This window comes from Eleutherodactylus coqui, chromosome 10 (assembly GCF_035609145.1).
Source record: "Eleutherodactylus coqui strain aEleCoq1 chromosome 10, aEleCoq1.hap1, whole genome shotgun sequence".
In the NCBI taxonomy this organism is placed as follows: Eukaryota; Metazoa; Chordata; class Amphibia; order Anura; family Eleutherodactylidae; genus Eleutherodactylus; species Eleutherodactylus coqui.
In genome coordinates, this window is record NC_089846.1 from 66,871,067 (window position 1) to 66,896,094 (window position 25,028).

Genomic DNA, 25,028 nt, shown 5'->3' on the forward strand with positions numbered 1-25,028 from the left:
AAAGAATTAGTTGTCAATACATTTCCAAGAGGAACAACGGAGTAATAGCACAACCCGGAGTTCCAAGAAAAGATGCTCCAGAAGTGTTATTTCATGAAGAATACAAGTATTTACTAACTCAGACATGTCAGGAGAGCTTCCAGATCCTCGAATGGCAAGTATAATTCATAGAAGGCAGGGGTCCCACTCTACTTATTTAAGGGAACCTGCGTGGTCCCTTAATCTGCAAGCAGTATAGTATAGTGACAGCCGCTGACACTTGTATCGATCCCTTCAGCAGTTTTGTGTATCTTACTTTTGAAAGTTTGCAGGCGCAGTAGAACTTAACATTTACATGCAACAATTTTTGCTCAAGCTTTGTTCAAATGATGGCTTTCATGCGATAATCATTGCGTGTAAACGCTTCCACCTTTCGCTTTTCGGCTGAATGATGATTTTTAGGCGAGCATAAAATCCATCGTTCAGCCGGAGATAGCAGGAACCGCACACTGTGTTCTCCATGGGAGCAGCGGATTACATTGTATTCAGCTGACAGCCCATGCAAAGACAATGCAGATGAGTGCAAAGTCCAGACCACATGCTGGGATTTGCAAACAGCTGCTGGAGGCTCCTTTGCACGCAAATGAAGCTGATAAAGTGCTAATGGTCATTAGTGCCAATTAGTACGTAATGCAAAATGATCGCTAAAACTATCAATCTTTCAATCGTTTGAAAGGTTGTCTTTTCGTGTAAATGAGCCTTTAGTCTGAAGCAGCTCATTAATATTCATATAGTCACTGATCCCCTATCACCTTCCTTCCTCCGAGTAACAGGTCCCTCCATATACAACGGAAAGACACATCATTTAACAGCAGAGGGAGCAGTAACTTTATATCTATTAATGAGCTGCGCCGGACTCCATTCTGCCGTGCGCTGCAAACTTTCATATGTAAGGTATACAAAACCACTGAACAAGTTGGTATAAGTGACAGACTGCTGAAATCAGAGTGTGTCGCTATACCGCGCTGTCTGCAGACATGGACCCATTAGGGACCTGACAGGTTCCATTGAAATAGATCCGTCCTTTTTTTTCGTAATACAGCGCCATCTTTAAATACCCTTGGAATCGGGGCCGCTGCAATAAAATGATGTCATTTCACCAGGATACGTCGTCCTCATCTCATTTAAAAATTCTAGTAACTAAAGCTTTCAGCTGGACAGATAATTAGCAGAGCACAATAGGTAGAAACGAGCTAATGAGAACAGTGAGAGATGGAGACATTATGAGAGATTCTGTCTGGCTCGTCATTACTGATAAAAGCCATCATTATATATTACTGCCAGCATCTCAGAACCAAGCATGTTCATATTAATGGAACACGACCTGAATCCCAGCGCTAATCCACCTCTGATTAAATGACAAAACGGCGGGCAGTATGGTGTAATAATGCCTCGTGAAGACCAGAGGTTTCATATAGGGTGACCTTACAGCATGTATAAAGCATAATTTGGCATCTTCTTGGGTAACCAGTGCCAGCAGACGGGTTCCTATGGGTAAATCCCTGTGGGATCCTGGAGTCACTGCGATGTTTGACTAAAGTGGTGTGAAAACAATTAGTTCTGCTCCATTCCAACATCTTTATTACAATAGAACAACATAAAGGAGACACATCTGAGACAAGATTTAAGTATGACACCCAACCACAAGACATGAAATATCAGACGTCGGTGTTGGGAGCCAAAATATCACCAAAATGAGATATTCCCTCATCTATTAAATAACCCGCTGAGTATTCACAGCCAGCCAGGCTGATTGTGATCTGTGGGAGAAGCAGTCAACAAGGGTTCAGTTTCCCTGCAGCGACCACTATGGAGGAGAGAAGCATTATGCCGTTTGCACTGAAATTAATGCATGGTCTATGGATTGAATGGACATGTTGGGTCTTCAAGGTTCCCTCCTTCTCTATTCACTCCGAATTCCCCAAAAGTATATTTGAAATTGTTTTGTAAACCAGACAACCCCTCCCTACTATACAAAGTCAGATAAGAGCTCATTAAATGTCTCTTTGTACAGTCGAAGTGGCGGGCCTCTACCAGTCCTTATGTAACTAAAGTCGCAGGTAGAAATATGGATCCGCCACTCGTTTTCTTGTTAATGATTGGACTTGAGGCCCTTTTTCATAGGCCAATAACCAGGCTCAAACGTTCATAAGAACATTCACTAGCCCCAACCGTCCACCTGAAGTTGACCCAGTCAGTTGCTGAACAAGCAAACACTTCTTGACTGGATTTTCTGTGCAAGTGGAAAAATATACTTGTCAGCAGCCCATCTCTTTTTGTAAATGGATGGGGGGGGAGGGGTAGGGGGGAATAGTGCTACCGACAAAGAAGAAATTGTATCGGGACAAGTGATTGTTCGTCCTGTGGCATTCTGGATGAGCCTATGTGAAGGCCAGTGAGACAAGTGCCAATATCATTGACTGAGACTCGTTAATTGGCTCACATTAAATGGACCATAACTTTTCATACAACTTTGGCTCATCTAACACCCTATATGTATATCATTAATCTTTTAATAATTGCATTAATTGTTTTTCTTTTACCAATGAAAATGAAGTGTCTCCCTTCCAGCAACTTTGCTATCCACTGCCTGTCTTTAGGCATTCTGCTTCTCTAGTAACAGGCATTCAGATGCAGCCTTGCAGCTACTGGTGTGCAAGGCAGCATGGGAAATGTGGGAGAGGAAGTTCCATCCAGTCCAGTACCAGCACAATGGCTGGCTTAGGACACCCAACCTATAAATAGACTGCAAACAGCAAAGTAGCAGAAAAATAAGAAAATCTACATAGAAAATTAGATAGAGCTCAAACTGGGTGCGAACAGCTGCATTGCTTTTCAACATTTTTTTTGAAAACTCAGGTACACGTTAAACCGTGTTAAAAGATCCTTAGCCACAAAAGTCAGATTCATTCACAAGTAATGGCATGTAATTGGTAGTGTGTCATTTGGAACACCACACTAAAAAAGTTGCCCAACTATCCCGACACATACTGCAGATCCCAAATCCAGCAGCCATTATTGAACTCTCACTGCAGGGATCTCCAGTCAAGCACACAATTGCTGACTCTTACGGCACTCACAGAGCACAAACGGTACACCATTGGCACTTGTGGCCCTGCTAAAAAGTACTGAACGTATTAAATAATTGAAACAGGTTACATTATGTAAAGAAAAAGTTTCAAAGAGTAACAGACTGTAAGTGATATTTCTGACATTAAAAACTGTTAAAAGTTGTACGTTTTCGGATTACGCTGGGCCTCTCACGTTACACTATTTACCTTAGTTTCAAATCCAGTCAGAAACTTCAGATCTTTGGACTTCTGGAGAACTCTTGCTCTGTCGCCTTCTGCTGCTGCTTTCATAACCTGCATGAGACACAAGAAGGGGCAGTCACCAAAAACTCTGGGCACTAAAAACCATGGCCGATGTATGATAAAGAGCGGCCGATGACCAGATATTGGTGGCGGGTGACCTGTGTCCTAACACTGTATTAGGAAGAATAGGGATGGTTTTTAGAAACAAGGTCCTGGATGACAAGTAAAGGAGTTGTACTTCAGACAGATTTTCTTGTGGCAACAAAAGACAGAGTCATCACTTCCAAATAAATTAAATGTGAAGGTGCGCATAAGCCACGGCTGTGACAAATACGGTAACAAACATGTGCCTCAGCACTCATATACATTTAATATCTGACTAAGACTGCACAACTGATTATACTATTACATAAGAATGCAAGGTTCTCAGTGCACATTTCAAACAAGACATGTGGGCCCATCCGCAACGTCCGGGCAAACCTTATTGGATGGGTTCCTAGCTCTTAATGCATGTGTTTCTATTACTGTTTTTGCTACAGCCAAGTGCACCGTTACAATTAGATGGAATTGCGGACTTGTTTTTTGTTGCATGTGCAATAGTGGAGGAATGACTGCTTATACTTTTGTCATGCACTCTATTTACCCATCTGTCCCAGGTGTTTCAGAGAGAGTAAATAGGCAGGTATCCAAGCTTTCCATTCATTTGGAGACTTTTTTCCTAAGGAAAAGTATCTTTAGCGTTATAAACCCATCCAAATAGGTACATCTGGATGTGATGGATGGGCTCCCATGTTTTGAGCAAAATCTGTGTTAAGAATCTTGCATTTTTATGCAGTTAGCTTTTCTTGTAGGTTGCAGTCCACATAAAACTACCACATAGTGTCATACAATCCTTATTATAACCACCACATGGTTCACAAATAATAAGCAGAATCTAAACAATAGATCCTTCAGCCTCCCACACAATACCAGGATTCAACGTACACCACAATATAATAATGGGCTTGATACTTTGCTTCTCGGGATGCCGTGGTAATAAATAAGGCCCCTGGACAATTGCCCGGTTTGCCACCCCTAAAAGTGCCTGACAGACAAGCAACCATCAAGGACCTACAACAATGTCTGTGCTGCCAAAACAACTCACCTCAATATAATCATTAGTGAACAACTCGCCAAACCCTCGGCTGGCTCCAAAGTCCAACAACATCACCTGAAGAGGAGCAAGTAGAGATTATTACTAGAATTTATATATGAATGCCTTCCATTTCAAAGGTTATGCCTGTCGCAAACATTTTTTGTCTCAAAGCAAGCCTGAAGAGTTATGCCTTGTGCGCGTGTTAACTTCACGGGTATACGATGCTGGAATGGGGCATCTGGTAAGTATCAAACACAGCTCCCCAGATTTCCTGTTCCCTCAGCTTTGAGTCTTCTAATGTAGTTTATGGGTCTAACAGGTTCCCTTTAATACACCTTGAAACTGAAAAATGAAGTATCCTTTTAATTTAAAATTGCCAACTGATTTGTATCTGCAGCTTCTAGGCAGATCAGTGCGTGCACAGAATACAAACAATCCCTGTGTATTCTGATTCTGCAGTCTTTTGCCTTCCTCTGTTCTTCTTACAAACTTACCCAAGGTATGTTAGTAAAAAGCAAGAGACAGATAGAAGCAAGAGACAGAGTACGAGTGCAGGGTCTGAGTACAAAGAGTTTGTAGCCTGTTACCGTAGAGACACAAAGGTCTGCATAACAACTGTATGACAAAAATTAAGTCAATCAAGACTATCCACAAACATTTTCTTCCCCATTTAGGATGTATTGGAACAATAGAAATTGGCTGCAAAGGTGGATATAGACTATTCTTCTTGAACACCACCAGAATGTGTTCGGTCAGTCTCACCTTGTTTATATCAGCATCATAGAAAAAGTTGGACCAGTTTGGATCAGTCTGCATGAAGCGGAATTGAAATACCTCCTGAAGGCAGAGCCGTAAAATGTTGTAGGATATCTGAAAGCAGAGACATCTGTAAGTGTGTGTTTACACTGGGCAGAAATGCTGCGGAATGTCTACAGTGGAAATTCCACGGCAAATTCTGCATCCAAAAGGGAGTCAAAATCTGCAGCACTGGTGCAGATTTTGACTCAAAATCAGCTGCGTACCCCTCAACCAATTTCAGAACATACAGTGCTCACCTCCGAAGTCTTTGGCTGTCAACACTTTTTACCCGGTACCCGTCGGACTATTCTGAGCACAGCGCCGCTAGTCAGGTTATGTGGAAGTCCCATTGACTGACTAGCGATGCTGCATTCACTAGAACAGGGGTGTCAAACTCATTTTCACCGAGGGCCACATCAGGCTTATGGGGACCTTCAAAGGGCCGATGGTAAGACAGTACAGTAAGGGTCCGTTCACACCAGCGTATTTGCGTACATAATATGCAGTGAATAGAAACCATTGATCTCAGTAATTTCATTCATATGATGCATATTTTCACACAGCAGGACCTACTACGCACCCCAATAGGCCATTGAAGTGAATACGTGGCGAATGCACAGGAAACCGATGTATTCACTGCATATTTGCGCACCATTTCAGTGGGCCCATCTGCGTTCTTTTCTGCATGCCCAAATACGTAAGCATAAGCGGTTTTTGATTGCGCAAATACATAGCGTATTTGTGCGACCAAAATGCAATTACACCCGTGTGAACGAGCCCTAATAGTGACCCTTATAGTGGTCGCAGTAGTCATAGTGACCCCTATAGTGGTCGCAGTAGTCATAGTGACTCTCATAGTGGCCCCAGTAAAAATATTGCCCCCCACAGTGGTCCAATTAGTAATAGCGATCCCCACAGTGGCCCCAGTAGTAACAGGGTACCCCACAGTAATATTAACCTCCTCCCAGCAGCAATATAACCCCCCCCCCCACCCAGCAGCAATATTAACCCCTTGCCCCGCACCAATATTAAAGGGGTTGTCCCGCGGCAGCAAGTGGGTCTATACACTTCTGTATGGCCATATTAATGCACTTTGTAATGTACATTGTGCATTAATTATGAGCCATACAGAAGTTATAAATAGTTTTTCACTTACCTGCTCCGTTGCTGGCGTCCTCGTCTCCATGGTTGCCGTCTAATTTTCGCCGTCTAATGGCCAAATTAGACGCGCTTGCGCAGTCCGGGTCTTCTTATCTTCTCAATGGGGCTCCGTGTAGCTCCGCCCCGTCACGTGCCGATTCCAGCCAATCAGGAGGCTGGAATCGGCAATGGACCGCACAGAAGCCCTGCGGTCCACGGAGGGAGAAGATGCCGGCGGCCATCTTCACCGGGTAAGTAAGAAGTCACCGGAGCGCTGGGATTCAGGTAAGCGCTGTCCGGTGATCTTTTTTAACCCCTGCATCGGGGTTGTCTCGCGCCGAACGGGGGGGGGGGGGTTGAAAAAAAAAAAACCCCGTTTCGGCGCGGGACAACCCCTTTAACCCCCTCCCAGCAACAGTATTAACCCCCTCCCAGCAATATTACCACCCCACCCCCGCAGCAATATTAACCCTCTCCCAGCAGCAATATTAACCCCCCATCCCCTTCCCAACCCGGCAGCAATATTAACCCCCTGCCAGCAGCAATATTAACCCCCCACCGAGCAACAATATTATTCCCCCACACCCAGCAACAATATTAACCCTCCCAGCAATATTAACCCCTCCCCCCCGCAGAAATATTAACCCCCTCCCAGCAACAGTATTAACCTTCTACCAGCAGCAATATTAACCCCCCCCCCCCCAACACATCAGCTATATTTACCCCCTCACCCCCCCCAACACACCAGCAATATTAACCCCCTCACCCCCGGCAGCAATCAGCAATATTAACCTCATCCCAGCAACAACAATATTAACTCCCCACCCCCCAGCAGCAATATTAACTTCCCCCTTCCCCAACCATATGCTTACCTCCTGCTTGCTGTCAGCGCTGCTCCTCCTAGGATCGTGGTGAGCCCGGGTGGCATATTATCTTTTTCCACAAGACTTCTGCACTATTGAGCAATTCCAGCAACCTGATTGGTTGCTTGGTGAATCAGCGAACCCAAACAACCAATCACTGTGAATCAGCCAACCCAGACAACCAATCAGGTTGCTGGAATTGCTCAATAGTGCAAAAGCCTGGTGGAAAAAGTTCCTATGCGCCCGTGTGCAGCACGGCACGCTTCCTCCCTGAGTCCTCTCCTGCGGAACTGAAGAGCAGGGGACTGGGGAGAAGGATTCTGATGTCAGAGTGTGCGCTGGGATCAGCGCTGTCAGTGTGATTACAAGTGGGGAGCTGCGGCACCCCAGCTGGTAATCACTACAGTGGTGAGCGGCCGTCGGCATGCCGCGGGCCACATAGCATAAGGCAGCGGGCCGGATTCGGCCCGCGGGCCTTGTGTTTGACACATGTGCACTAGAAGCTGCCGGGTACCAGGTGAAAAAGTGCGCTAACAGCTGAAGACTTTGGAAATGAGCACTGCATCTCTTGAAATGCGGTGTAATTTTCTGCTGACATTCCGCAGCATTTCTGCCCTGTGTAAACATACCCTAAGAACTGTATACGATCAACAACATCATCAGCAACATGCCTTATATGAATACTACAGAGTCTAGTGAAGATGAAGTGGGATCCAATCTAACATCCGAATACAGAAGTTATCTGACCTGGTTGCGGGTTTCCTGGTCCATCTCTGCGCACTGGTCTAAAGGGACTCCAGACAACAACTGCATGGTCAACACTCTCTTGGTGGTGAGATCATCTATCACTTGTGGAACCCTGAAGAAAGGATCATCGCTCAGGAGACTCCTGAAAGTCAGGGAAGAAACATATATACAAAAGGGGACAGTCTACAGAATACACAATATACTATTAAAGAGTCGTAAGTCACACAAACTGTGGCAATGGTGGAGGAGAAACTCGCCAACCTAATGAAAACTGATCAAGCCGGCTGTCCACAGTGATAAGTGTTTGACTGATGGCGGTTCCACCTCTGGGACCTACACCCATCAAGAGAGTGGGGGTTCTAAGTTCCTTGGTATGAATAAAGAGACAGTAAAGCGTGGCACTTCCACTCATTTTACCCCCACGGGACTGCTAGAGATAGTCGACTAACTATTTTCTGCAGTCCTATAGAGTTGAATAAAGTGATAGTCCCATACATTACTGAAGTTCCATTCATATAGAGGAGCTTGTGACCCCCATTTTCCTCACCAGTGGCGGTCCTCATGGTGGGACCCTCAGCAATCAGACATTTATCCTGTGGATAAGTGATAAGTTACTATCTCTTTAAGGATTCACTTGAAGGGAACCAGTCAGCAGTTCTGAGCAGCTACAGAACACGGATGTAGAGCAGATTTAAAAATACATACGGTTACATTCCCTGGACAAGCATACCTTTGTAAACAGCCTTTTTAAGTTTTTCCACACCACATGCTAATGGCAGTCAAACAGTCTGGTGGACGAGCTGTACCGTCTCTGCTGCCCGGAGTTTGTTTCATACCCCCGTCTCTTTGTCTCTGTGATGTGGATGACATACATAGGATGATCAAAATCACGTGCATGTATTGGAGGATCACGGACTGCTGCTCAAGCACAGATCATTTGACCCTTTTTCCCCATGCTCTGCTCCTTCATCTGTGCATGTGCCGGTCCATAATCTACCAGCAACGCACAAGATTTTGATCTTCCTTTGGATGACGGAGGTGTCATCCACATCGCAGGGGCAGAGAGGGGTGCTGTTATGACACACACACCAGGCAGCACAGACGGTTCGGTCCGCTCATCAGACTGATTAGCATGGCTTACAAAAGGTATGCTTAGTCCAGGAACTATAACCAGAAAAGTTTTAGGCCTCATGTCCACGGGGAAAATAAGAATTAAAATCCACAGCGTTTTTCCCGCACGCGGATCCGCGACCCATAGGAATGCATTGACCACCCGCGGGTAGATAAATACCTGCAGATAGTAATCAAAAAATTTCTGGAGCATGAAAAAAAATGGACATGCTCCATTTTAGTGTGGATCACGCGTGCGGGAGCTCATAGAGCACATATCTCAATTGATCTCCCGCATGAAAAATAAAAGACAATTACAGTGCATCCGCAGCCCAAATCCACGGTACAAATCCGCAGCGGATCTGATTTTCTCCATGGACATGAGACCTTAGAATTGGCTCTACATCAGTGTTCTGAAGCTGTAGGCGGTTTTAAGATATGTCCACACAGGGTGGAATTAGTATATGCAGCTAATCCACATCACTTGGTGCGCAGTTGAACGCAAATTTTGGTGCAGAATTCACCCCCTCATTTGAAGAGGTGAAATCTGTACTGCAAATTCACTGCAGCTTATTGACACGCTGCACATTTAAATTCTGCACAACATGCCAATTTCTGCATGGATTTTGGGCGGATTTTCCCCACAGCGTGAAAACTAGATTTTGAAAATCTCCTTCACAATGCTGCTATTGCAAACGCTGAGGATTTTCTGTGCAGCATTGAATGCCAGTGTGAGGGCAAACAATTCCAACTGCTGACAGGTTCCCTACACCGACGGCAGTCCTACCTGAAGGTCTTGGCGCACTTGGCCTCACGTAAATAATCACATTCCCACGCCAGTTCTCTCTGTAGGACTTGCACACTGTTTTCAGGAAACAAACCTGTAAAGAATATTGAAAGACCTGAAGTGCAGAAGAAACTTGTAACAACGGATAGAACATGAAAACTCCTAAAATTCATTTTATTTCAGTGTGGCTCAGGATTGGCGGTCGAGGCGTGAACACATTCATAGGGAAAATAAAGGATTCCTTACCGTCTGGTAGAACTACGCTCATCTTCAGGATGGATAGCAGATTTTTCACATCACTCTTAATACTCTGAGCGATTCCAGGGTACTGGGTACAGAAAGAAACATGTAACTAAAGCTGTGCTGTGTGCACCACATATCAAACATGTACAAATAACCTCTTATAGACGCGGCCCTCTTTTCTTTTTCGATTTTTGGTTTCTCCTCCCGATTTTCAAAAAAATCTCAACTCTTATCTTTCCATCAACATAACTCTGGGGGGTTTGATTTTTGCAGGATGAGTTATAATTTTTTAATGTACCATATAATGTACTGAAAAACTTTTTTTTAAAAGTTGAGTAAAATGAAAAAAGAAAACGCTTATTATTTCTAATAATGAATAACGCTCCTTGGGGGGGGGGGATAGTTATGTACAGTTGTGTTTTTTGGTATGTCTAAGACAACAAAAAAAGTTGAAAAATGTTCAATAAAAACATTTAATTTAAAAAAAAAAAGAATAACGCTAACTTATTTAAAAACAGGGTTTTCTTTTTAAATCTCTATGGGGGACTTGAATTTGTGATCGTTTGATCACTCAGAGTATAATGCAATACTACAGTATTGAATTATATCGCGTTCTGACGGGCAGTCTATCAAGTCATGCCGCAGGCATATCTTTATAGGCAGTCAAGTCAGCCATGGGAGCCTTCAGAAAGCCCCAGGTTGCTATGGCAACCAAGTAGAACCTTGCGAGCTCATCGCGGTTGGGGCAATTCGGGGCCCCCCGAACATGAACCATGGCAATTCTCCCTCTGACTGCAGTAGTCTGGAGGATGCACGTACCAGGTATGTTGGATGATTCTATCTGGAGATAGACTGCTGCCGAACAGGTCTTTAAGCTAATTCACAAGTGGTTTTTTTTGGTTTTCTTTTTTACAAAACTTTTTTTTGTGACAATAAAAAAAATGTAGCATGTCCTGCTCCTGTCTGGACATCATCGATTGACTTTTGCGCACCTATGCTGCAATCAAACATACTTGCCTGAATAAGCCCTTATTCCTCTCGTCACATTGAGGAAAAAAAACACGCATGTGTAGATGAGCATATTTAAATGGTGGGAAAATACTATACAGCAGCCTAGATTAATACATGCAAGTAAAACAAGTGAAGGCGACCGACCTGGATCTTCATAGCTACTTCACGACCATCCAGCAGCCTGGCAAGATGGACCTGGCCAATGGAAGCGGCTGCAAAAGGCTTCTCTTCAAAATACGACAACTTCTCCCTCCAATCAGGGCCCAGCTCCTCGTCCAGAACTTTCTGTGGACAAAACAACCATGTCTGTGATTTCACTGGTCCACCGCCAGTTTATAGCCGAAACGGGCAAGAAAGAGACAACTGTACTCACGGTCATCTGCCAAGAAGGCATAAAGTCTGCGCTCTGTCTCACCCGCTCGAAGATCTTCTGCAGCTGCGGACTAAGGAAGCTATTATCTGGAAGAAGGCAAAACTGTATCAATAAGAAAACAATACTAGGCCATTTCCAGATAACCAAATAAATAATGCAGGGCTAAAACTCTTCTTAGATTAAAAATTTAAAAAGGACTACAGACGGAAATATTTCCTCCATAAAGTGGTTATCAGCGGTCTATACATAAAGTGTCTAGTCACAAGATGAAAAATGCTGCAACTTTGTAACAGCCATCTTATTTAGACGAGCCCATGTGACCGCTATGTGGTGGCCCATGAGTGACTGCAGAGATCAGAGGCCCTTTGTCCCCAAAAAACACAAGTTATCCCCTACCCACATGATAGGAGGTAACTTGCTGACCAGTGGGAATCTAGTCAGAGAGAACAGGGGTGCAAAGTGTTCTGCAATGAGCACAGCAGCAGTGGCACATGTGCATTCTGCATTCATTTTCACAGGACTGCTAGAGATTGCCGACTTCATTATCTCCGGCAGTCCTAGTGAAATGAATAGAGCAAATTGGGCAACTGCTACGGACTTCATTGTGGGGTGATCCATAGCCTAATTCTCTGAATCAGTGGGGTTCCAGTGGTTGCAGCCCCACATTTTCACCCATCACTAGATAGGGGATAGCAGGTTATTCGCTGGACAGCCCTAATAAGATTGGATCTTGGAGAATAAAAAAGTTTAAACTATCCCATTAAATTCCAATGGATTTTCACCCCTAACATATACATAGGGTGAAACCATATGCTGTTGTGCAGACAAGTGTATGGAGTTACCTTCATGAAAACCGCTCATTATGGGTCGGCAGGACAGAGATGATGTGCTTGTGGGGCGGTTTTAATTAAAAGGGTGGGACCTCTATTAAAGGGGATCATAGCACAGGGGATGTTGAGTTGGGAGCAGCCTTCCCTGTTCCCTCGCTGTCAGCCCTGGAAACCAGGGCTCGGTCCATGCTGCAGGCAGTTTCTGCGCATGCACTAATTTCAGATAAGGGTCCGGTGGACGGGCCGAGCACCGGTTATAAGGGCTGAGGCTGGTAAGTATAAAAATACTCTCCCAGATTCCAGCTCACCTGTCCTATGAGCTCAGATACCTAATTTATGGTGCTTATAACAATGTGACGGGTTCCCTTTAAATGGGCCATGAAATTTAAAAAAAAAAAGAAAGAAAAGTTAAAAGCATTATCTGTATTTGGTTTGACAAATTAAAATCTCTGTCGTCCGGATAGTCATCTACCAATAACCAATATACAGCATGAATAGTCATGACAACAGATAGTGGATGATGCATTTATAAGACACTAAGTCTGTTTAACCCCTTCACGTCCTATGACATACATGTACGTTATGGGAGGGGAAGAGGTTTGTGCAAAATGTATGAGAGGTAAATGATGCGGGCTCAGGAGTGGAGGCCACATTGTCCACAGGGGTAGCCAGCTGTAACTGGCAGCCGCGGTCCCACTACAATGTTGGTCATCGCGAGAACTACAATTCGCACAGTTAACCCCTCACATGTCCCGATCAATGCTCCCTCTATAACGTCATTGATCCTCCGCAGAGGGACGATGGCTCCCATGACAGCCGGATGTCAGACAATGCCTTGTGACTACAAAGATAAATGTGCTGCAATGCATGATTATCTGAACGCTCACAGGATGGCGGGTTCAAGTCATCTACAGGGCAATAGTTTTCTTAAGACTCTGCGTTATGCTGTTCCTCTGTTATTCCTCCTGGTAATTTATGATTAAACTGACAACTGGGTGTCATCAGTTTGGAGGTGTCCCTGTGTAGGGCGATACTGTTCAGTCAATGCTGAAAGACCAGACTGTATAGGGATACACCCATTTGACAAAATGAGCAGTGACACCTAATTGTCAATTTATTCATAAATATTCAAGGGTAATAACAGAGGAATGGCACAATGCAGAGTTAGAAGAAAATATGCACCAGCGTTATTTCACAGAGATTGGAAGTACTTACTAAAACAAATATCAGGAGAGGCGGCCCGTTCGCTTGGAATAGTTGCAAAATTCTGGGCTGGGCAATTTTATAATCTGTCTTTATGGGAATATGACCCACGATTGGCAGTTACGGAGCTCCAAACCCTCTACGTTTCTTAGGAGTACTCCTAGCTTAACCCTTTAGTGATAAGCCTGTTTTTTGCCTTAAGGACCAAGCAATTTTCATTGCCCATTGTAAGAGCCGTACTCCGTTGACATCGTTGTAGGAGGGGATTTTTTTGGGCAAGTTGCACTCTTGAATGGTTCCACTCGGAGTACATATGTGTTGTATAACATGCAGATCCCACTATATACAGAATTAGGCAGCTTGCTTAAACTCAATAAATCCATCTTCATGCGCTGCCCCTAGTGGTGGCTGCAGGAAGCCAGAGCTCAAGACTTCCAGGAGAAAACTCAATCTAGAACACAGAAGCTGGCTCAGAACTAAGTGGCCGGCTTTACAGTTCATTCTGGTCCATAACATGATGTGCGAGACCTTGGAGAAGTCATCCCAATCACCTTGTATACTCAGCATCTGCCCGATCTTCAGTGCCGCCCCCCGAACTTTACATAACGTGTCTACGATTCTCTCAGCGTTGGCTTCACTCATAATGGAGTTTGCTTCCAGGACAGTCGGAGCTGAAAAATAATAGAAAAAACAGGTGTGATAGTAAATCAGAGTTTACGTGACACACTGCACCGCCAGCAAGAGAACGATTCAGGGAGGTTTTCAGAAATTTAACCCATTAAGGAGGCAACCTCTTTTTTCCACCCATTTTCAGTTTTTCCTCCCCACTTTAAAAAAAATCTTAACTCTTACTTATCCCTCGATGTAGCTGCATGAGGGCTTGTTTTATGCGGGACGCGTTGTATTTTTCAGCGATACTAGTTAAAGCAGGGGTCCCCAACTCCAGTCCTCAGGGACCACCAACAGGTCATGTTTTCAGGATCTCCTATAGTAAGAACACCTGTGGCAATGTCTGAGGCATCGGCAATAATTACATCACCTGTGCAACACTGAGGAAATCCTGAAAACATGACCTGTTGGTGGTCCCTGAGGACTGGAGTTGGGGACCCCTGATTTAAAGTACTAAAAAAAAAAATTTTTTTTTTAAAAATTCTAAGTGGAGAGAAATGGAAATAACCCTAAAAGTATTTTTAAATTATATTAAACCGTAAAAGAATTTGCCCTGAAAGCACTGGCCCTTACCCTTTAACGAATCATAAAAGATGATTGGGTAAGGCGTATGTATTAAATTGTTTTTTCTCAAGTTTATTCACAAAGGAAAAAGAAATGTCATACAAGATGCAGGGGGATAAAACAACCCCCCCCCCCCCCACCCACACCAAATATCACCTGCCGAACGCAGGAGGAAGTGCAGAGCCGGCCAAAAAAGATTAAAATCCTCAAATAACCAGGCCCAGATGAAATACACCCAAGGGTTCTGAGGGAACCTAGTGACATGTGGTAGATAGACCGCTATTTCTTATATTTATGGACACTATAGAGACCGGGGTTGTAACAATAGATTGGCGTATTGTCAATGTGGTTCCAATATACAAAAAGGGGTCAAGAAGAGAGCCTGGTAACTACAGGCCGGTAAGTCTCACTTCAATAATTGTAAAAATATTTTTAAAGGGGTTTCTGAGAGACGCCATCCTGGAAAACAACAGCATGACTCCTCATCGGCACGGGTTTATGAGGGGGTCGATCATGTCAGACCAATCTGATCAGCTTCTACGGTTGATATATAAAATGAGACAGCTCGGTCTGGGCGAAAACGTGTGCATCTGGGTAAAGAACTGGCTCAGAGATGGAAAGCAGAGGATGGTAATTAATGGTTTGTACTCTGATAGGGCCACTGTTGCTAGTGGGGTCAGTATTAGGCCCCATTCCGTTCAATATATTTATCAATGTAGAGGGACTGCGCAGTAAAATATTGATATTTGCAGACAATACGAAATTATACAAGCCAATTACAACGGAGGACAATGTACGACTACAAACTGACCTAGATAAGACTGGGGCTTGGGTAGAAAAATGGTAAATGAAGTTCAATATTGATAAATAAATGTAAGGTGATGCACATGTGCAGGAGAAACGGATGTCACCAATATACACTGGAAAAAGACCTGGGGGTACTAGTGGACTGTAGAAACCCCGTCCATGGAGCCGTTAGTGCATCTGCTGCTAGCGCTATGGGGTCCCTTGACCTAGGCCAGATAGGTTGGGAGTTTCTGGTTGAAGCGAGACGCCATTAGATCGACATCTGGCCGATCCCATTTTTGACACATGTCCTGAAAAACTTTGGGATGCAGCCCCCACTCCCCTGGGTCGACCTCCCTCCTGCTGAGGAAGTCGGCTACCCAATTTTCGACCCCCGGAATGAAGACTGCTGATATCGCGGGAAGATGATCCTCGGCCCATGCCAGAATTCTTTCTACTTCCTTCATGACCCCCCTGCTGCGGGTTCCGCCTTGATGGTTTATATATGCCACGGCGGTCGCATTGTCCGACTGGATTCGCACCGGAGTTCCCTCCAGCTGCAGTGCAAAGCGCTGCAAGGCCCGGAATACCGCCCGCAGCTCCAACACATTTATCGGGAGACCGGAGTCCTGCCTGAACCAGGTCCCCTGTGCCACTAGATCCCCTAGTGTGCACCCCCAGCCTGCCATGCTGGCATCTGTAGCCAGCACCTGCCACTGCAGGGGCAGGAACGACCTGCCGTGCTAAATGTGTGGCGAGTCCATCCACCACTGAAGTGACTGCTGTACCCCTGGTGGAATCCTTATCCTCTGATCGAGCGAGCACGCCAATCTGTCCCACCTTGACAGTATTGTCCACTGCAAGGGGCGGGAGTGGAATCGGGCAAATGGAATCGCCTCGAAAGACGAGACCATTAGACTCAAGACCTTCATTGCGTACCGGATTGATACCAGTCGCTGTGATAGAAGGGATAGTACCTGACTCTGAAGAAGCTGGCGTTTTGCCTCTGGGAGAATCACTCGACCCTGTACTGGGACAAGGAGCGGGCCCACTCCGGCACAACCATAAGTGAGGGCTGAATGGGAGGGGGGGGGGGGGTCGTGGCTTGTATCATCACCTGTTTAGCAGGGGAACAATCCTTACAAAAAGGCTCAGCCTGTCCGAATGCGAACTTTAGATTACAGCGCGAGCAAGCAAAGTGCGTTACTCTTGCTGTTCCTGGTCCAGCCTCCAGAGCTCTGGGGTCGGACATGGGGCTGGAATTTCAACAGGGCAAAACTGTAACTATCCACTACTATGCCAACTGCCGGCAGGAGGAATAGGCAGCGAGAGGGGGGAGCTAGCCGCCAGGCAGAGCTTACCCTAGGTCCTTGACGAGGTATGGGGAGCCAAGAGGCCGGAGTCCGTCCACGAAAGAGCTTTCTGAGGACTTGTCTGTACTGCATAGGAGCCAGAAAGCAGCAAGGAGAGGAAGAGCAGGGCAACTTTAATCCCGGCGCGCTGTCTCCTGATAGGCTGGTACACTCTAGATGAGGTCACCTCCCCTTCTTATAGCACGAGGGAAGGGGGGGGGGGGGGAACGGCACACATCACTGCCTTTAGCCACGCCCCTTACACAAGGTCCGCAGAAGAGCAGCTGTACTGCCACGCCCGACACCGGGAGCCACGCCCCCCACCCTCCGGACAGATGGAGCGATCAGGGCGCCGCCCCACTGCTGCGAGGCTGCACTGGGGTCCCTGCTGTTGAGCCCCCGCCGTCACCACCAGGTGTGCCACCAGCGGGGATCCCGAAATTGGATCTACCGCCGCTCAGCTGCCACGTCTCCCCGCGGCCACAGGAACGTGCCTCGTCAGAGCGCGAGCCACGCCCCCTTCTGGGGAATTGTGCCCCGAACCATGCCGCCCAACACCGCCTCCAGGTAAGCTGTGCCCTATTCCCCCCCCCACGAGGGGAGATACTTGCCCCAGACTCCCCAGCTGTTGGATCTCCCAAAGAAGAGTACCACTTATCTGGGCATCTCCCCCAACTATTCAGCTCTGCTACTGCAGGTCCCCGCTGGGACCTCACGCTGTTTAGGGGGCTCCTGCGCATCGTGACCACCTTGCGCAAAAGCTACGCCGACTGCCGCCGCGAGACAAGGGGAGAAAACAAAATAGCGGCTCCCCAGCTCCAGCAGCCTACCCCTATGACATCGCCTACCCAGGGGTAGGGAATGCGGACCCTTGTCACCAGAATGGGAGGGCTTTTTGATGGCGGGTCACATGCAGATATACAGATCCGGATGTGCCACCTTTTCTTCTGAGGCGGGCCGGGCAGTAACAATCTGGACAGTACCGGGTTGTTCACCCTCCTCTATCACTTGGGTTTGACGGGGAGAGACCTGCCTCACTGTTTAGCCCTGGCCCTTTCTTCCGCCCTAACGGGCGTGACCGTCCTCCTAAGAGACACTAAGCTAACAACTAATTAGCCTGGTGTCAGCAGGAGGGATATAGCCAGAGGGCGGAGCTAACACTTTCTGCGCTTAGTGTCGCCTCCTAGTGGCAGTAGCTATATCCCTCGGTTTTTGCTGTGTACCCCAATGACACGAGCGAGAAAGTGGAATTGTTTACTCTGAATCAAATAACTACTGTATATACTCGAGTATAAGGCGAGCTTTTCAGCACATTTGTTGTGCGCTGAAAAAGCCCCCTTGTCTTATACTCGAGTCAGGGAAGGGTCCTCTCTGCTCGGCTCTGTCATTCCCCACCATCAGCGCTGTAATTGGCTGCAAATGATCGAGCACTTGTTGTGATTGGCCAGCGCTCGATCCAATCACAGCGCTGGCTGTAATTGGCCGGCGCTTGATCCAATCACAGCGCTTCCATCCACAGCGCTGACGCAGGGGATTTGAAAGCTGAGCAGGGAGATGCCACTTTGTATCCACTCTGTGTGGGAGCATACACCAAGCAGCCACCCCCCTCTATAGTAAGAGGCAGTGTGAGTGGCTGTCTAATCGGTGTCCCTCACAGCTGTAATTAGCTCCCTCATTTGGTAGTCTGCTACCTGCATGGTGAGAGGATGCAGCTTTATGCCCTGCTTAGTCAGTAAGTAGTGGCCGTTTTCTGTGATTGTTTTTATATTTCCCCTTCTGTGATGCATTTATATTAGTGTAGGGACCCACTACAACACCAGTAACCTTGATGAGGTTAGTGGGCTCATGTATCTTGGCCAAAATCCAAACAATGTCTTGCATTTATTATCTATCATTCACATGCAGCGTGGCTTTAAGACTCCAGGGGGAGCCCAGGGTGGCAGTACCAACATGGTTCACTTTTTGAGGTGCAGGGCAACCCGCCAAACTATTATGGCGTCATTAAAAGGTTGCTAGTCTGCATAGTGGACTACATGTATCAGATCTGACTCTTTGTATCCACTCTGTGTGGGAGTATACACCAAGCAGCCACCCCCCTCTATATTAAGAAGCTGTGTGAGAGGCTGTCTCATCGGTGTCCCTCATAGGTGTAATTAGCTCCCTCATTTGGTAGTCTGCTACCTGCATGGTGAGAGGATGCATCTATATGCACTCCTTAGTCAGTAGGTATATGGCCGTTTTCTGTGATTGTTTTTATATTTCCCCTTCTGTGAAATATTGACAGCAGGGAGAATTCTAAAGCAGCGGCAAGCTGTTACCCACAACCCAAAGAGAGGGAAAAAAAAACAAACAAAAAGAAAACTTAAAAAAAAATATATATATAATATATATATATATATATATATATATATATTAGTGCACATATGATTTAAATGCAGCATTTACAGGGTTAACAGCTACGACCAGCAATTATGCTGATCTGAGCTGTAGCGGGTGGGTGTCCGCTGTATAAAAACAGCGGACACCTGCATTGTGTGGAGCGGGATCAACCCTAATCCCCCTACATGCAAACCCCGAACGCACAGGAGGAAACTGTACATGCTGCAGCGTTAAGGGGTTAAAGACAGACCTAGTATACAGTACATAAGCGTACACGTACAACACAAGCCAAGTAAAGCTGTATCCATCGCCCGGGGCTTTATGGAAAATAATGTCTGCACTTTTACTGGCAGTTCATTTATGCGACCGTTGCAGCCAAACACTGGCTTCAGCTGTCATACGTGTGAACGGCATGTGACCGCGGAGGCAAGCGATTGGCTGCAGTGGTCACATGAAGCTATCAATGCGGGAGCTTCCAGAACAAGGGCAGCAACACCGGACATAGGGGCCAGTTAATGGGGTCCTGCTCCCAAAAAGCCTCAAGGACACAAGCAGTCTTATTGTGGACTTTATAAAGCACATGGATGTCTTAACCCCAAGAAGGGTCCGTATACACGTAACAACAAGAGCCAGATAAAAGCGCTGGTCAATGAGATTGGCTCTTGTTTACCCCTGGCCTTCACAGGCCGATTCAGACAATATGCAGGATAAATGATTGTTCATTCCCTGTACTATTTCACTGCTGTTGTGAGATCCCCCGGTTTACACTGGGAGATGTACCATGGGCAACAAGGATTTTTTGTGTCTCATGAAAGATGTGAATGAGCACTTGCTTGCTCGTTGGGTGATCTGCAGCACCTTAACATGGGCAGATGAACATATAAACAAATGCTGGAATGAATGTTCACGATTAACTGCCGATGTAAAAAGGGGTCATCTGGGACTCAATAGAAATCAATAGAAATAATGGCCAATCTTCAGCATTATCAATAGATAATAAGCAGGGATCCATCGCTCAGAATTCCTAGGGATCAGCTGATTTTGATGTAAATGTTGTCAGTGCTGAAGTAGATAGTGCTGACAACATTGCAGTGGTCCGTTTTGGTACTGCAGGCACAGATCCCATTAAATTCAATTGGAGCCATGTTAGAAATACCAACGTGGACCGCTATACTATGGACAGCGCAGTCCACTTCCTGCACGGTCCATGCTGACAGTGGCACCAGGAATCAGTTGATCAGCGAGTGACAGACCCCCACTGATCATCAATCGATGGCCTATCCTGACAGTAAAAGGGGTCTGATGCTCTGGTTTTTCATGTGAGTTCTGTCTAAGTCAGAGATGAACAGAAATCACACAGAAAGACAATCCCTTTATCTGAATTATCACCGGTACTCCCATTCTGGTTTGATTCTCGGATGAGATTAGGACATGCAGACATGCAATATCCTGCACATCAGACAGCACCTGTACGGGGTGTCTGTGTGCTGTCCAATGTGAATTACACCCAAGAATCTGGGGGGGGGGGGGGGGGGGGAGAGCAACTTAAACTTGGAAGTGTGACTATACCACCATTTTTATTTTATTTTTTTTTACCCGTCACTCACCTCTTGACTTTTTTTCTTTGCTCAGAGACTGTTTAGCTGCTTCTGTCAGTGCGCCAATTCCAAGACTAACGGCCAGGCCTGAGTCAGTGGTAAGGTGCAGGAAGTCAGTGTTATGTCATAAAACAATTATATATAAATATACATTTTAAAAAAGCCACAAAAAAATAAGGAAAGAGAAAAAGAAAAATTACCCCCAAAATTTGCCATGCGACTGATCCGGGATGCGGGCACCTTCCTCTCTCTAGCTCTTTCACTGAGCTGTAGACAAAACATATCGTATAGTCGGTTAAAGGATAAAAGGAGTAGTAGAGGCAGATTAAAGAGTAACTGCACTTTCACGCTCCATCGGCCATGTTGGGCTCCTCCCAGCAGCTGAAGAAGGCCCTATACTGGAATATATTGTTATGTTGCTGCAAAGGGGAATAGGTTTTTGAGGAGGGAAAAAAAACAAAAAAAAAAAGAAAAACAACCCAGTTAACCCCTTTAATAAATTTTGTGCATCTCTGGCGCACCTGGAAGTCAAATCTTTGCCAGCTGTGAGGTGGAATAGGTGTGTTATAATTTTCGAGTTTGTCAAGATTCTATCCTCTTTTTCTAAATTGCACCAACTTTTTAAAAAGTAGTGGAAGCATCAGAAAGGGCAAAAAGTCACGGAAGTGGCTTTTTGCACATAGTATAGTTGAATGCAACTGTAAGAGGTCACGTGGACAGACAAAATATACACCTAGCCTAAAAATGTACAACAAAACCTGCAAGTACATAGTTTCCCTGCCAGTTATAGTTGCAGATTGAGGACTCTTAACACCATATGTGAATGGGGTTTGTGCCAAGATATACGCGAGCATGGGAAATGCCCGATATAAGAACACAGTAACCTCCGGCATTCCCACTGAAATGAATGAAGCAGCTCTGTGCATGTGCAACCTTCATTCCATTCCCTTAAGGACCTCTGTTCCATCTACTTTGGGGTCTCCCAATCAGCGAGGTATAAGGGGTCACACACCTCCATACCAATGGCACAACTCCTTTGAAAGGGTTCACTTACCTTTTGGTGAGGATTCTGTCACTAAACTTTTATCACCCTATAAGCGCCCTCAACTTTATAAAGTAACTGCACTTTTGACGTGTTGCTTTAATGTGTCAAAAGTTTGTTAAAAGTTTTGATCAGTGAGGTCCCGGGGGACTCCCTCTGGTCGCCCAAATGAGGGGGCTGGAGTGCTTACCAGAGCGCTGTGCCCCTAAGGCGGTCTTCACTGCCTATCAGCAGCTGAAGACGAATGCATAGAGGTTTATAGCGGAAGTCTATAGAAGCGTATGTGTCCATCTTCAGCTACTAAGGGGAACTGGTAAGCAATGAAAAATAAGGAACTGGCGAGTGCTACAGCCCCCTCAGCTGCGGGACCCCTACTGATCAAAAAGTTTGACATTTCACTCTGACATGGCAAGTTTGGAAAAACTGCAATTACTCGTTGAAGTTAACTATAGGAGCATCAATACAAGTGAACGACAGTTGCCTCATGTTCTCTGTTGTCACCTGTACATGGGAAATACCCCCACACTTCTGTGTCCCTTTGCTGATATGGATGTACCCGAAGTGGACATTTATCGACAGACACTCACCGGCATCTGGATCTAGAAGATGTAGTCCATTTAGTTCATGAAGACAGAGGATCTCTTCAGTTTAGTACACCGTGCACATCTCAGGCCTGCCGGGGTCAGACTGTTAGCCATAAACATTAAAGGGGTTGTGTCAAGCTATAAAGGTATCCCCTAGCCACAGGATAAGGGATAACTATATGATTGGTGGGAGTCTGACTGATGTGACCAGGGCAACACCGAGAACGAAGGTCTGTCCGGTCCTGCAGCTCCATTTACTTCAATTACAGCACATGTGATTACCGAGTTCATGCATTTTGACGATCACCAGCTGAAGTGGATGGAGCAGCGGCTCTCCTGCACACCCTCCACTCAATTCACTTGGGGACCGACCAGACCCCCATTTTCGGGATGGCTCAGTGGATTATAAAGTTATCCTTTATCCTGTGGATAGGGAATACCTCTGTAATTTGTCCCAATCCCTTTAATGCTACGACATTTCTATTTTTAACAAACCTTTCAACTTTCTGCAAAGTTGCATGAAGGTGTCCATTGATGTAAAGTTCTGGCTGGCATTGTGCCACAGGTCTACTTTCAGTAATTATACATGTATGGGAGAAAAAGGGGATTTTTTTTAAATTTTATAATGTAGGTTTTATTTGGGTTTGTGATAAGTGTGAAACGACTTACATTTTGACATTAAAAAGTGGAAATATTCTTTAAAAAAAAGTTTTCCGAGATTAGAAAGGTTACCCCAAAATGTAACACCGATCCCCTGTTAACTCCATCAACGTTGTGGCAAGTAAGGCTTTACAGTGGAGGCCGCTCCCTCTGGGACATCTTCAGCTCTCCACCATGAAAATGTGGGTTTGCCATAGCAATCGGAGGCCAGAGGGTGTCTTCAGACGACTGTATGCGCAACTATGCATGCTTCAGCGCTACACGTATGCACAGTAAATGAGGTTTGATGAGGTAGATTTTGCACATGTATTGGCGCATTGCAATGTACTTTTTGTGCACGCGTGGGCAGTTTACATGTGCGTACAACATCCCCCTCCGTGATTTAAAAGGCTATTTAGCATAATGAGGTCCAGATGTTTTTTTCCCACTAACGCACCTCCCCTAGACTTCCATGGAGCCCTTGGTGCATAATTGCATACAAAAATGGAGCAGTGCCCATTTTTTTCCGCACGCACGAAATGCGTGTGCAAAACATGTTCATGAGGGCAAACCCATTGATGGTCAATGGGAGCTATTCTCTGTGCGTTGCAAGCATATATTTTACACACGTTAAAAAAAAAAAAAAAAGAAAAAAAAGAGCACGCAAATATGGCATCTGAAGAAGCCCTAACAGCGACCTACAGGTCAGCTATAGCGAGTGCTGGCAATTAAAAAAAAAAAAAAAAAACCCCCACATACAATACACTATTATCCGAGAGATCAAAAGACCACAGGCTCACGTTAATTAAACATTTTTGTTTTTGTACAACTTTTCCCTTTTTTGTTTAAAAAATTAAAAAGCCATGGTTAAAAAAACAAGTCAGAAGTCATTGCGTCAAATATAGGTGTTGTCATTAAGAGGTTATTTTACAACATTATCTAGACAAAGAATTTCTTTAAATCTGAAAAAAAACCTTTATCCCCTTTAGTGGCACGCCTGGAAAATCTCTGAGGGTTGCTGCACTGACAATGCAGTTAAACCCCGGAAGATTTCCATGGACAGCTCTAGTGCTGAAATGCTGGCCAGGACATAAGGTTATAGTATCACTGTACACATTTGCCACTTCCAATTTCATCAGTAAATTCTCTAGGGCTTGCTGCGCTGACATGGTAATAATAAACCTTAAAGGGTTAAAGGGAATCCATCACCTCAGAAAAGCACAGTAAACTAAGACATGCGTACCGCAGTCCGAAAAAATAGAGTCAGATTTTTAAACCGCACATGGAGTTGACCAGGAAAGACCGCGGAAACAAGGAGTGTGTGGGGGGGGGGGATATAGAAAATCTGTCCCTGGCTCCACCCTGAAGACCACCAGAACTTCAGTTTATGTGCTGCTCGGAGGCGAGAGGTTCCCTTTATCTGCCCCTGGTCATGTATGTTATATACGCGTACTGAGAAGACCAGACACTTCATGTGACAAAGCTTTATTGGTACTCTGGACGCTCACTGGTTACATGAAGGGCTCCTAAAATCCCAAACGCAAAAAAAAAGAAGAAAAGAAAATCAATCTACACACAAAACACGAAGACTGCTATGGATATGGATCCGGATACAGGCTTTATTGCACACTACTTTTCAAGCTCCATCTTCCTGCCCCATGGAGCTTACACTCTAGGCTTCTGATGGCTTGTAGATTTATCTATAGGAACAGCCCAACGTGACTAAGGCGGCTTCCTTGCACCACTGCGGCCATGGGTTTAATTCTAACCAAGAGAGGGCGCTACATTTCAGTGCATAGGTGACCACCACAGGAGAGGACCT

The 25,028-nt window shown here is 45.5% G+C and overlaps 1 protein-coding gene across 1 annotated transcript in view; it reads right to left on the reverse strand.

Moving 5' to 3' along the window:
- The window catches only part of COQ8B (coenzyme Q8B), a 68,762-nt gene that overhangs the window by 14,430 nt on the left and 29,304 nt on the right, over window positions 1-25,028 (reverse strand). Inside the window, exons 7-17 of the mRNA XM_066581222.1 lie at window positions 21,142-21,208; window positions 20,951-21,028; window positions 14,145-14,264; window positions 11,561-11,646; window positions 11,332-11,472; window positions 10,180-10,261; window positions 9,934-10,027; window positions 8,037-8,178; window positions 5,251-5,358; window positions 4,498-4,563; window positions 3,318-3,404 (exon numbers count right to left, since the gene is read on the reverse strand). Coding sequence (XP_066437319.1) covers window positions 3,318-3,404; window positions 4,498-4,563; window positions 5,251-5,358; window positions 8,037-8,178; window positions 9,934-10,027; window positions 10,180-10,261; window positions 11,332-11,472; window positions 11,561-11,646; window positions 14,145-14,264; window positions 20,951-21,028; window positions 21,142-21,208 — 1,071 coding nt within the window. The remainder of the gene's footprint in view (window positions 1-3,317; window positions 3,405-4,497; window positions 4,564-5,250; window positions 5,359-8,036; window positions 8,179-9,933; window positions 10,028-10,179; window positions 10,262-11,331; window positions 11,473-11,560; window positions 11,647-14,144; window positions 14,265-20,950; window positions 21,029-21,141; window positions 21,209-25,028) is intronic.